Genomic DNA, 12,359 nt, shown 5'->3' with positions numbered 1-12,359 from the left:
TGCGTCTGGCACCGATGACGCTGCATCGATGGCCATCGACGACGAGGCCCGAAGCAAGGCGCGGTATGGTAGTCGTGCCGGCCTCGCCTTCCGCTGGCCGGGGGCACCGAGGATCGACCTGCAGGTCAGGAATTGTGCCACCCCAGACCTTCGATCAAGGAACGGCCGGGGAAGCAAAACAACGACGACGACGCCAGGTAGGGGGGTTACGGGCATGAGCAAGCAAGCTTGCTTGCTGTCGCCGAGGCTGGGGTTCAGAGGGATCGACATGGCCCGGCCTCAGGCAGGCAGGCAGGCAGGCAGGCAGGCAGGCAGGCAGGCAGGCAGGCAGGCAGGCAGGCAGGCAGGCAGGCAGGCAGGCAGGCAGGCAGGCAGGCAGGCCGAGTGCCAGCTGCGTTCGCTTGCAGCAATTCCGGAGCAATCTGCACGTCAAGCTGCCTGTCGGTCGACTCGTGCAGGGCGTGGGCCGGGCTTGCGCTGCCCTGCCAGACGAGAAGAGCCAACTCCCAGCAGGCTAGGGCAGGCAGCCAAGGGTCCAGCCAGCCAAGGCGGTGGCCAGCAGGCCCAGCAATTTGACCTGGCGCAAACGATGTGGCGGCCCTCCGACAGGCAGAGAAGAGACACAGCACATACAGCTGCCGACCCCGAGCCGCCGCTACCTACCGCCGAGGCAAGGCACGGCCTTCTTTGCTTTGCCTGGTTGCTTTCTTGCTGAGGTCCTCCCCTCATCCGCTTGGTGAGCACGGCTGGCTGGCACGCACGCAGCCAACGGTCGGAAGATCTTCAACGTTGCCTCGACGCGCCATACGTTCTTCTGAAGGGGGACGATGAGCTTGGAACTTGGCCCGTCGGCGCCTGCCCGGACGTACGCTGAACGGCCAAGCGGGCACGACGACCCCCGGGTCACAAGCTGAGGCTGAATCGGCCTTGATAGGTCCTCGGCCTTGCCGCTTCAGAGATTGTCCAGGCCGAGCCACCTCCCCGCCGTCGGCGACAATCCATCCAGGTCTCTTCATCGACTCGGCGGCAGCGGACGGGGGAGAAGGAAGGCTGATTCGCACCGCGTCTACGCTCGGTTTGTTTGCGTCGGGCCAATCTAGAAGAAGCGGACTACGACCGGACAAGTGTAGGAAGCGGTAGGCCGCAGGCCAGAGGATGGAACAGGCCGTCGCGCCATATCATCCGCCAGCCAGCCTCACCGAAGAGAGAGCCCCACGGGCAAGAGGCGGCTGACCAACCACGCAAACCAGAGGCAGAGGCAGAGGCCGAGGCCGGTGAGCGTCATGCTGGCGGTAGCTACCGTACCGACCCATGTCCATGAGGCGCTCGGCGGCGGGCTGCGATGCGTACGCCGTCCTGATCGTGCCCATCGATGCTGCAGATCCAGGTCCGTACGCTACGCCCTAGCTGCACTACTCGCCATCGGCCTGGGCCGTCCGCTGTCGGTATGTCCCCTCTCTCCCTGCCTAGCTGGCTGCCTGACGCACACCCGTGGTTGCTGTGCATCCCCCTCAGGCACGGGCTAAGGTGAGCATCGTCCAGCGGCGATAGGATGTTTTGATCTGCCTCTCTCCTGCCTCCCGCACAGGCTCGCCGACATGCTTCTGTGGTCGCTGCGACGACGATCGGCCGTCGCCGCTCTGAGTCCGGACCTTTGTCTCTGCGGCTCGTCTTGCTCGGTCGACTGCCTCCTCCTACCGACACTTCTCTCTCCATCCTAGCCGACACGCTGATTCCTCGACATTTTCCCTTCCACTACCACCTTCCCTCCTCTCCATCCGAACCTCTCCCCTTGACCCCACTCCCCACCTCTCCCCACCTTTCCCCCATCCTCCTTCCCGGCCCTCTTGTGTCTTTCCATCGTCGTCTCTGAACCGCACACACTCATTTGCCAGCTTCTACAGCATCCTCGACTCGCAGCGATACCCGACACCGACACTGACAGCATCGACAGACCCAACGGAGCTTCCATCGACCTCCTATTCATCTCTCAAAAAAACAGCCAACAATTCACCCAACCTCGCACCAGTCGACCGCCTGATCCGATCGCGGATGCACACACCACTCTGAGCCTTCAACCACCAACTGCGACTACCACGGCCTTGATTCACCTGGACGTAGTTTCACTCGAAGGCCGACCACGACCATGTCAGCTCCGTACCGGCCTCCTGTGGTTCAGGCGATTCCGCCGTTCAAAGGTGGGCCTTTGCAGGCATCCGACGTGCAGAACCGGAGGCCCACGGTCTCTGAGGCGCATGCGGCCTATGCCAAACGCACAAACACGGCAGCCGCCACGTCGACGGGCAGGAGCAGCGGGGCCGAGACGGCGAGGAGCGGAGCACCGTCTCAGAGGCATGGCGCGGCCTACCCCACGACCACCGCAGACCGTCGGCAGACTGAGAGGAGGGAGCCGGCCGAAAAGCCGCGCCCCGCCTCGAGGCTCGAGCGCGAGAAGAAGCGGAACCACAACGACCCCAAGAACATCGGGCCATGGAAGCTGGACAAGCTGATTGGCCAGGGCGCTTCAGGTATGTGTCCGAACCGGCTGAAAGGCGTACGACAGACGCGTCGGCAAGGCCGATGGCGATCCGTACCTGACGTTTCACCATCTGCCACCCGCGACGACCGCATCTTTGCATCGTCAGGTCGCGTCAGGCTCGCAACCCACTCCGTCACGGGGCAGCAGGCGGCCGTCAAGATCATCCCGCGGACCCTCATCAACCAGAGCCGAATGAGCCTCCGTGATGCCGATGCCAAGGCCAACAAGATGATTCTCGGCATCGAGCGCGAGATCGTCATCATGAAGCTCATCGAGCATCCCAACCTGCTCGGCCTGTGGGACGTCTACGAGACCTCCAAGGAGCTGTGAGCACCCAAAGCAGGCGATGTCTCGGATAGGTGAAGGCCTCACGAGGCGCTGCGATGCTGATTCTTCTTTGCCTCGTTCGGTCTCGCGCAGGTACCTGATCATGGAGTACGTCGCTGGCGGTGAGCTCTTCGACCACCTCGTTGCCCAAGGGCGGCTGCAGCCCCCGGCTGCTAGGAGCTATTTCCGCCAGATCATCTTCGGTATGGACTATTGCCACCGCTTCAACATCTGCCACCGTGACCTCAAGCCCGAGAATCTCCTGCTCGATGCGTCGAAGCTCACCGTCAAGGTGGCCGACTTTGGCATGGCGGCACTCCAGCCCAGCGAAAAGATGCTCGAGACCAGCTGCGGCAGCCCGCACTACGCCAGCCCCGAGATTGTCAGCGGCAAGAGGTACAAGGGCTCCGCCAGCGACATCTGGAGCTGCGGTATCATCCTCTTTGCGCTCCTCTGCGGCAGGCTGCCGTTCGACGACCCCAACATCCAACAGCTGCTCGCCAAGGTGCGCGCAGGCAAGTTCGTGATGCCCGCCTGGCTCGAGCCCGAGTCCAAGGACCTGATCTGGCGGATGCTCGAGATCGACCCCGAGAAGCGCATCACGATGGCCGAGATCATGCGCCACCCTTGGTTCACCAACCACGGCACCGAGTCGGACCGCAACCCCGTGACGACGTCGTTCGAGAGCTTCGAGAACGAGACGGTCCAGCTCGAGGACATCGACATGGACATCCTCGGCAACCTCAAGACACTCTGGTCCGAGCTCAGCGAGGAGGACATCGTCCGCCAGCTCCTCTCTCCGGGTCCCAACTGGCAAAAGACGTTCTACACGCTCCTCGTCGCCCACCGCGAGAACCACTCGGCCGACGACGACGAGGACTTCGACGATGACCTTGGCCATCAGCAGCAACAGTCCGGCCCGTCGACTGCTCTCCTCACTGCTTCCAATGCCCGCAACCAACCCCGGGAGAAGGCACGTCCGCGGCGCTCCCTGGACGCTTCTGGCAGCGGATCCACGCCGGCCTCGCCGCGTCTGCCTGAACAGGAGGTCCGCAGCACGTCGCCAAGAAAGGCTGCCCCAGCGTCGCCCACCCCGCCGACCGCCCCGCGAAGCCGGCCAGGGTCGTCGATGGGCCACCGCCCCTCGACCGTCGAAGGCACCTCCGCAAAGCCAAGAGCTGCGGCTGCCGCCAACGTCTCTACCACGCCCAGACCCTTGCCCTCTCCGAACAAGGTGGACGCCGAGCGCTCCTTCCCCCCGGTCAAGCTGCAGCCCGCACCTGCGACTGCCATCGTGGCGCCAACCACGCCCAAAAAGGGCAGCGACTCGCCTCGCACGACTCTACAGCGGCGCGCCACGTCGCCGCGTCAGGAGGCGCGCAGCAGCAGCGGGACTCGTGGCACCGAGATCGAGAGGGGCGATCAGACAACACCCGTCAGGCCGAAGATGGCAAGGTCATCAGCATCCGAGGCGACGCCTCGCCCCGGCCCCCGAGCCTCGTCACGGCCAGTCTCGCCGTCCAAGCCGGGACCGTCTCACTCGTCGCGACCGACCAGCGTCTACCCCGCGCCGCCGGCAGTCCCCTCTATCCAGGTGCCTCAGGTCGGCGATGCGACCATGCAGCGCTTCTTCCAAGAGATTGCCGACGAGCTCGCCTCGATCCGGGCGACGGGAGACAAGCCGGACGCACTGCAATCCAAGATCAGCAAGCTGCAGGAGACGGTCAACAACACCGCCCGAAGCGCACCCTCGGCGCCGGACAGCGTTGCCAGCCCGGCGATGACCAACAACTCCGACCTGACCCAATTCGAGGACGCCGAGGACGACGTCAGCGAAGGCGAGAGCCTGCGGTCGATGCCCGACACACCCTACACGCCCAACACGCCGTTGACGCCGCTGAGCCCGCAGCTGAAGACGATCCCGCTCGTCGCGCCAGACAGGTCAGCATCTGCCGCCCGCCCGCCCGCCGCCGCCCCTCTGGAGATGGGCGGCACGACGAGGTCCATTCGCAGCACGCGTCAGGCGCCGAGTGTCGCCTCGGGGTCGACCTCGCGCCCTGCCAGCATCTTTAGCACGGGCAGCAGCGGTGCTGGTTCGATGCTGAGCCGAAAGCGGAGTCTGCTGAGCCGCAACAAGGACAAGTCGGAAGACCACGTCCAGCTCGACGGTCGCAACTCGATCGCTTACGAGCAGACGCAGGCCGGTGTCGTACCCTCAACTGCGCCTGGCAGCGCGACGGCAACGCCGCAGCTCCTGGATCACGACGGCTTCGTGGTGCCGCAACCCAAGGCACCCACGCGGCTGCAGCAGCGCAAGAATCCTGGCCTCGGTCTCGACATTGGCTCGTCCAACGCCTACGTGTCGAGTGCGCCCAGCCCGAACCCGTCGACGGCACCGTCTACGCCAGCCACGCCGTCAATGACGCCAAAGAACAGCTGGTTTGCCGGTCTGTTCAACTGGAAGCCCGCCACCCATACGCTCATGTCGACGGAAAACTTCAGCGAGACGCTCGTCGAGACCAGCCGGCTGCTGCAAAGCTACGGCGTCCGCGTGGTCCTCGAGGACTCGGAGCATCACGGCACGCTCAAGTGCACCGTCAACGAGTACCGGGAGTTCAACGGCGTCACGACGTCGGCCAAGCCGGTGCGCTTCCGGGTCGAGTTCACCATCCTCCCGGTCGGCTCGGCTGCCAACTCGCCGCACCTTGGACTCGGGCTCGCTCTGCCCAGTCCGGCGTTGGGCTCAAGCCGCAACGGGCACCCATCGCCCGCCCTGAGCAACTACTCGCGCCACAGTGCGGCGAGCGGCGGCAGCAGCGGCGGCGGCGGTCCAGTCAGCTCGTACGACTACGCCACCACGCAGCAGCACCACCGCGCCACCTACGGCTTCGCCACCAGCGTCACCCTGATCCAGGAGAAGGGGGCGTTGAGCACGTTCCGCCTGATCCACGGCCGATTGAGGCGGGAGTGGACGCTTGACCAGACGCCAGCCATGTCGGCCATCGTCTGAGCAAGCCTCGCCCCGCCTCTCTTGCATGCTTCGCGCTCGGCGTCGTGACTTGGCAGGACAGTCGCGTCTGCGCCAGCCTAGACTCCAATCACCGCGACGCAACCGCCATCAGCAGCGGGGACCGGCAGATCTCTCGTCCTCAGCATTTACGTCCTCCTCCTCGCCCCCTCCCGCTCTTCCCTCTAATCTCGTCCTCGTTGCCCTCATCTCCTGCCCGCCCCTCTGCTCGTGCGCGCGCTCCCTCCCACCTCTCTTTTGTCTGCCTATCTGTCCATTCTGCCGTCCCCTCATCCCACAACGTCAACCTACATGTCCTTTGCCCCATTCCACGCTCCCTCGACCTACCGCTGCATTCGCTCTTTTACTTCTCTCCCTCTCTCTCTATCTTTCTCTCTCTCTCTCCGCGCGTTCTAAGACCGACCCGTCAAGATCCGACCTCGATACACTCGCTCTCTTCCGCATCATCGCTCTCCGTCCTTCGTCTTCTATATAACCTCCGACTGCTGGAACACACGAGTTTGTCGCGTCGTAGCACAATACCTCGATTGATTCGTGAATGTCGTTTCGATCTGCAAGACAGACCGGTGTGGGCTGCGACACGTCCCGACACGGCATGGGCGTGGCGTTCTCGCGTCCTCGGCATCTGGGCGAGACGAAGATCCATATGCCGCGCAGGACCAAAGGCGCCCTGTTTTCACTTGATTGTCCTCAACTCAGCAACAGACGTCCTTGCATGGGCAAGGTGGTGGGTCAGGGCCCATCAGAAGACTGTCGCTTGCGCCTTCCCACCCGGCCTGACGAGGGGCAAAGAGGGGGGGGGGGGGATCATCGCTTCCCCCAAAAACACTCGTCCCGCAGCGCCGTAGATCCTCCGTCCAAGCCGCCCTTTGCACGAGATGGCATCAATAATGTCCCTGTTCGGACCCACGGTGCTACTCACCGCTTTCGGGACTACAAGGGAAGCCCTTCAGGATGGCCCTGACGGTGGGGCAGCCACTCGTAAATCCGCCCTGTCTGTCAGCAGGCTAAAATGATGTCCATCCGCATTCCCGCTCATGCAACCATTCGCCCTCCTCTGCCTTCACCTGGCGGCGTTCGCGTCGTCGAGTGTCGGCTCCTTCGCCACGGCGCCGCGCAAAGCCACCGGGCTGCTTCGAGAGCCCACCAGCAACTTTGCTCACTTTCTCCCGACCTCGCCTGCTCCTTTCGCAATCGACTCGGAGCCCGCCCGGACGGAGAATGCACGTGTGGTCTTTTGGACCATCGCCTCGACCACGCCCAGCAGGAGCGTGGCACCGTCGCCTTCGCGAACGACAACAACGGCGCTTGCGCCCAACCCCCGACTTCGTCCCCGCCACTTCGACGAGCTTCCGGCTGACACCTGGCCGGCGACCCGGTACCTTATCGCGCTAGGAATGATCCTCGCGCTTCTCACGGACGACAATGTCGCCGACGCTTGCGGCAGCGACGATGACGATGACGACAACAACCACAAGATCGCCCACGACGGCGCCCAGCCCGTCGCGAGGGCTGTCATCGGGCCAGCGCCTGTCGAGCAGGAGCCGGCTGTGGTCGACGCGGAATTTTTATCCTATGTGCTGGACGACGGAATCGAAGCGATCGACGACGAGACAGGCCGGATCATCGTGCCGCCCGGAGATAATGCCGGCGCGGCTTTGGACGATCCGGGCCCCGCTCTCGCGATCAACAGTCCTGTCGAGCAGGACTCAAAGCCCCTCGGCGGTACGGACGCGGACCAGACGGACCCAGCGGATGGGGAGCCCGCCTGGGACCGCCTGGAACCGCTCCTCGCCGACATTGCGATCGCCTCGACGGACGAGCAGCAAGCCCTGGACACCGACGCCGGAGATCGCGCCGCGCTTCTCGTTCCGGACTGCGCCCTCGCCGTCGGGAGCCCCATCGAGCAAGACATAGCCCTGGTCGCCGAGCAAGAGGCAGCGGTGGCCAACGACGATCAGGGCCACGCAGCGGCAAGCGGGGCACGCCCGGAGCCTGCCCCGGACGACGGCAAGAACGAGACGATAGCTGGCGACAGCATCGCGGCACGAGTACGGGCAAGAGGCCCCGGGGCCCGGATGCGTCGATGCGCGACGTACTACGAGGCGCCGTTGCGCCACAAGAAGAGGAGGCGAAAGAGGTCAAGACCGCAAGGCGACGAGGCGGCGACGATAGGACAAGGCGACGAGGCGACGACGATGGGACAAGGCGACGAGGCGACGACGATTGGACAAGGCGACGAGGTGGCGATGACGACGCAAGGTGGCGAGGCAAGGCGGCGGCTGCAACAGGTCAAGGCGGTGGCTGCGATGCCACGACGAGTCGATGCGATGAGGCGGGGGCAACAAGCCAAGGCGATGGCGGCGATGCGACGACGAATCGAGGCAACGAGGCGCCTGCAAGACGTCAAGAACACCAGTCGGCTGCGACTAGAACAAGGTAGCGAGGCGGCGACAAGTCCCGGCACCGGCGGCGAGCGGCAAGATGATGAGCTGGTGCCGAAGCCGTCGGACGGAGCGGGACTTGAAGCTTGCCCTGCACGCACCGGTGAGAGGTCCGTCGCTGCCGAGTGCGACAACGCTGACATCGCTTTTGCTTCTGAAGGATGATCCCCAGCAAACCCAGGTCCACCGCTCGACGTCAAGGTCACGGGTCGACACCAACATCAAGGATCGTGATCGCCACCAAGCCGAGGCGACAGCAACATCGAGGTCCAAGTATCTCCATCAAGATCAACGACCGCCGCTGCGACGACGCGGCGCCGCACGCCGCGGTCCGGCGGTGAGTAACCTACCTCGATCGAACGTTGGTGGTGGCTGGTAGTCAGGAGGCAGGCAAAGGAAGCAGGCAAAGGAAGCAGGCAGGTGTTGGTCTCGCGCGTGGGTGCGTGACTGCGAGCGTGCCTGCGTGCCTGCGTTGCGGTCGGACCAGGCCAGGCCAGGCGCGGGCGGGCGGCAGACCCTGCCTGGAAAACAGGGGGCACGGACCGCCCCAGCTAAACCGCTGTTTCGGGAAGCGCGTCCGAAGCCCGGGCGGGACGCATCCCGAAAGCGCGCGCCGGTGCTGGTGTTGGTGTCCCCGCAGGCCAGTCGAGTCGAGCGTTTCAGGGATGTCGCCTCGCAGCCAGCCAGAGTGGAGTCAAGTCGCCGACCGAATATGTCGAGCTGAACCACGCTCTGTGGTCAAGTCTGTGGCTCTTAATGGTTTGCTGGTGCGCCTGACCTGCCTGCCTGCCTGTCTGCCTTTTCACCCCTAACACGCGACGAACGCATCTGATGCGGCGCCAGGGTGAGGAGTGAGGCCAGTGTCAAGTGCCGGCAGCAGGTCAATCTGACGGCGTGGCAAGCTTGATCTAGACGACAACCACCACCACCACAAGACTACTCTGCTGTGCCAGCGCGCACGATGCGATCAAGCTGCGTGAAGACGTGATTATATGATTAGCGACGGTACAGGAAAGTGCGGGCCAGGGACGCGGCGCATGGGGATGATGGTGCGCAGACACAGGGTTGGCACCAAGGGCAACGGACGATAAGTTGAGTAGCCTCGAGGATTGCGGGAGACTGCCGTGAGCGCTTATGGTACACGCCAAGGCGATCCGATCAAAGCAGGACGGCGCCGACGGCGAGGAGGGTGGCGAACGCGACGGCCGCAACGTGGACCTTCTGCGCGTCGCCCGCCGACGAATCCGTGATGGACTGGCTGTTGCCATCACTGGCCTGCGGGTTGCTGCCGTCACCGCCCGTGTAGGCCGGGGCCTTCTGGATCGATCCCTGGCTCGTGACAAACTCGGGCACGCCCGTGGCCGGGCTGTAGGCCTGCACGGGCGCCGTGTCGTTGGTGACGCCGTCCCAGCACCACTTCTTCATGCAGCTGTCGCACGCCGCCGGCCGCGTCACCTTGTTCCTCTCAAACGAGCGCTGGAGCATGGCGCAGCCGAGGCAGGTCGCCCAGGTGTCGTCGGCACCGCCGAGCGTGGCGACGTCGACCGAGTTGTCGAGCACCGCCTGCGACTGCTTGCGAGAGTACTCGAGCTGGTAGGTCGAAGCGTTGGCGAGCGAAGTGTACGGGTACGACGGGATGTAGGCGATGATCGGCGTCTTGGCCCCGTCGAACGACGTGTCGCTGTTGGTCGCCGCGGCCGCGTCGCAGCCGAAGAACGTCGGTCGGGTGTTCAGGCCTCTGTTGACAAAGGTCGCGGTGCTCGGGAAGTCCGGGAGAGGGTACTGCTTGTAGACTTCGTCCTTGGCGCGAAGGCTCGACTGGTAGAGCGAGCTGCCGTTCGGCCAGGAAGAAACGTCTGCGCTCGAGTCGACGGCGAAGACAAAGTCGAGCCCTCGGGCGGGCTCTACCAGCGGCCACAGCGGCAGATTTAGGTCTGTCAGCCCAGCGTCGATCAAGGAGATGTTCCTGAGCTTGGCGACGGCGTTGTTGCCTTCGTTGTAGCCGTAGAAGGGGTTGGGGACGGTGCTGATGTCGTTCTGCTCCTTGGAGACGGCTTCGGCGATGCCCTTGATGACGTTGGCGATGAGGCTGTCGGTCTGTCCCTCGAGGAGCTGGAGGTAGAGGCCGCTGAAGAGGGTGGCCGAGGTGCCGACGACCCAGGGCAAGGTCTCGTAGCCGGCGACGCACTGGCCGTCGGGCAGGACGCTGGCGCCGTTGTCGAGGCTGGATCCGACGATCTCGATCGGGACAAAGGCGGCGACGTTGGGGTTCCACGATCCGAACTCGTTGGGGTTGAACTCCCAGATTGTGGTGTTGCGGCTGACGACGAGCTCGCCGGGCTCGCGCTGGTCGGCGAGGATGATGGGGTAGGGGTAGGACGCGGCTTTATAGTTGGACGTGTCTTTCACGTCGCTCCACGTGGTGGCGGCCTTGTTTTCGTAGGTCGAGTTGAGGACCTTTTGGGCGATCGAGAGGCCAAAGTAGTCGGTGATGCTGGTGCCGTAGTCGAGGTCGCGCTTCTTCTTGACGTCGAGGGCAATGTTGGTGTAGAAGCCGATCTTGCCGTCCTTTGGGATGACGAGGTTGCTCTCGAGGTTCCACACCTCGTCGTTGAGCGTCTGGGCGGTGGGCCAGTCGTTCATGGCCAGGGTGCTGGTGGCCCAGGACCCTCCCGAGAGGCCCGAGACATAGTCGGCCAGCTGGAGCAGACCGCCGGTGCCCCTGTCCTTGGCAGTCTGGTTCCGGCTGTCGAAGCCCATGGCGACTCCAGACCCGACAAGCATGGCGCGCAGGCCGCCTCCGCTCAGCGCGAAGCCGATGCGGGGCAGGTTGTCGACGTTGTCGGCGTACTGGGCCAGTCCACCGGGGACGCCATCCTGACCGCCGAGCTTGGCGCTGTTGGTGAGCCAGTCGATCCAGTCCTGCTTGCGGCTCTCGCGGTGGCGCTGGATGTAGTCGCGCTCGCCCTGGTTGAGGCGCTTCTTGGAGGCGTCGCGGATCAGGCCGGGCGACTGCTGCGAGGTGGTGGCGGGGCACTTTACGTTGCCGGGTGCGTAGGAGCCGGTGGGAGAGCTGCGCTTTTGCAGCTGGGCCTCGCGGATCTCGACGAGGTGCTCGAGCAGCTGGCGACGCTGGAAGGGCGACAGGTTTTGGAGGTGCTCCAGGCTCTCAGCCGAAAGGGATGTGGGCGTGGCGCTGGCGCCGCAAGCCAGCAGCGTCAGAGCTGCCAGCAGTGGCTTGAAGATCTGCATGGCGGTAGCTGGGGGTCCAGGCCGTGGCTGTACGGAGCGGCGGAGGACAGGTGGCGCGGAGAACGGGCGTCGGTCAACAGGACGGCGGCGGTGTCGTCGTCGTCGTCGAGGAGGAGGAAGAAGAGGAGGAGGAGGGGGAGGGAGGACAGAGGGGCGAGAAGGGGGGGGATGAACGGCTGGGTCCATGTCAGCGAGGGGGCCCTTTATGTTGCTCTCGGTGGCCTGCTGGCATGCCGCGTGGCAAAGCACCCACAAACACAGCCACCCACCCGTCCTCGGCGCTGTCGGCTCGGAACCACATCTCTCGACAGCGGACGTTCCATGCATGCTGCGCAGCCCTTGCGCTTTGGGTGCGGTTGCTTGGCACCGGCATGCGGGCCGAGCAGGCGGCTTGCGAAGCTGCGCTGAAACGAAGCACAGGCAGGGCGGAGCCCTCTACTCTTGTCGGCCCTGCCGTTGGCCGTCGCTCGGGTTTGGGAGGATCGGCCAACATCGAACGAGCGAGGCCAGGAGCGAGCGAGAAGCAAGAAGACAAAAAGGGTCCTCCGGAATGCAGGGCCGATGCAGAGCCAAGTCACGGCAGCGGCAGGCCGGCAGGCGAGAGGAAAAGCCCGGCTGGCCAAGGCAGGCTAAGGCAGGCGTCATAGGTTCGCTGCGCAGCTGGTCGATCCAGACGCCGTACTGTATGTGCGGCTTCGACGGCGCGCTCGCTCGCTCGCCCTTCTTGTGCCGCGGACCAGCACCGGCGGTTGTTCCGGTCTTCCGGACA

The 12,359-nt window shown here is 64.6% G+C and overlaps 3 protein-coding genes across 3 annotated transcripts; 2 read left to right on the top strand and 1 right to left on the bottom strand.

Moving 5' to 3' along the window:
• Positions 1 to 2,146: 2,146 nt before the first annotated feature.
• On the top strand, positions 2,147 to 5,876 carry PFL1_00821 (uncharacterized protein; the record flags this gene model as incomplete). The annotated part of the gene is made up of 3 exons (XM_007878322.1): positions 2,147 to 2,528; positions 2,646 to 2,865; positions 2,960 to 5,876. 3 exons carry the CDS (start codon positions 2,147 to 2,149, stop codon positions 5,874 to 5,876), a joined length of 3,519 nt encoding a protein of 1,172 aa, XP_007876513.1.
• Positions 5,877 to 6,931: 1,055 nt separating this feature from the next.
• On the top strand, positions 6,932 to 8,503 carry PFL1_00820 (uncharacterized protein; the record flags this gene model as incomplete). The annotated part of the gene is made up of 1 exon (XM_007878321.1): positions 6,932 to 8,503. The coding sequence occupies one exon, from the start codon at positions 6,932 to 6,934 to the stop codon at positions 8,501 to 8,503; it is 1,572 nt and encodes a 523-aa protein (XP_007876512.1).
• Positions 8,504 to 9,496: 993 nt separating this feature from the next.
• Positions 9,497 to 11,590, bottom strand: PFL1_00819 (uncharacterized protein; the record flags this gene model as incomplete). The annotated part of the gene is made up of 1 exon (XM_007878320.1): positions 9,497 to 11,590. The coding sequence occupies one exon, from the start codon at positions 11,588 to 11,590 to the stop codon at positions 9,497 to 9,499; it is 2,094 nt and encodes a 697-aa protein (XP_007876511.1).
• Positions 11,591 to 12,359: the final 769 nt, after the last annotated feature.

The sequence above is a fragment of the Pseudozyma flocculosa genome (genome assembly GCF_000417875.1).
Source record: "Pseudozyma flocculosa PF-1 unplaced genomic scaffold scaffold00002, whole genome shotgun sequence".
Classification (NCBI taxonomy): domain Eukaryota; kingdom Fungi; phylum Basidiomycota; class Ustilaginomycetes; order Ustilaginales; family Ustilaginaceae; genus Pseudozyma; species Pseudozyma flocculosa.
The sequence above is the reverse complement of the archived record's forward strand: the minus strand, read 5'-3'. Positions and strand labels throughout refer to the sequence as shown.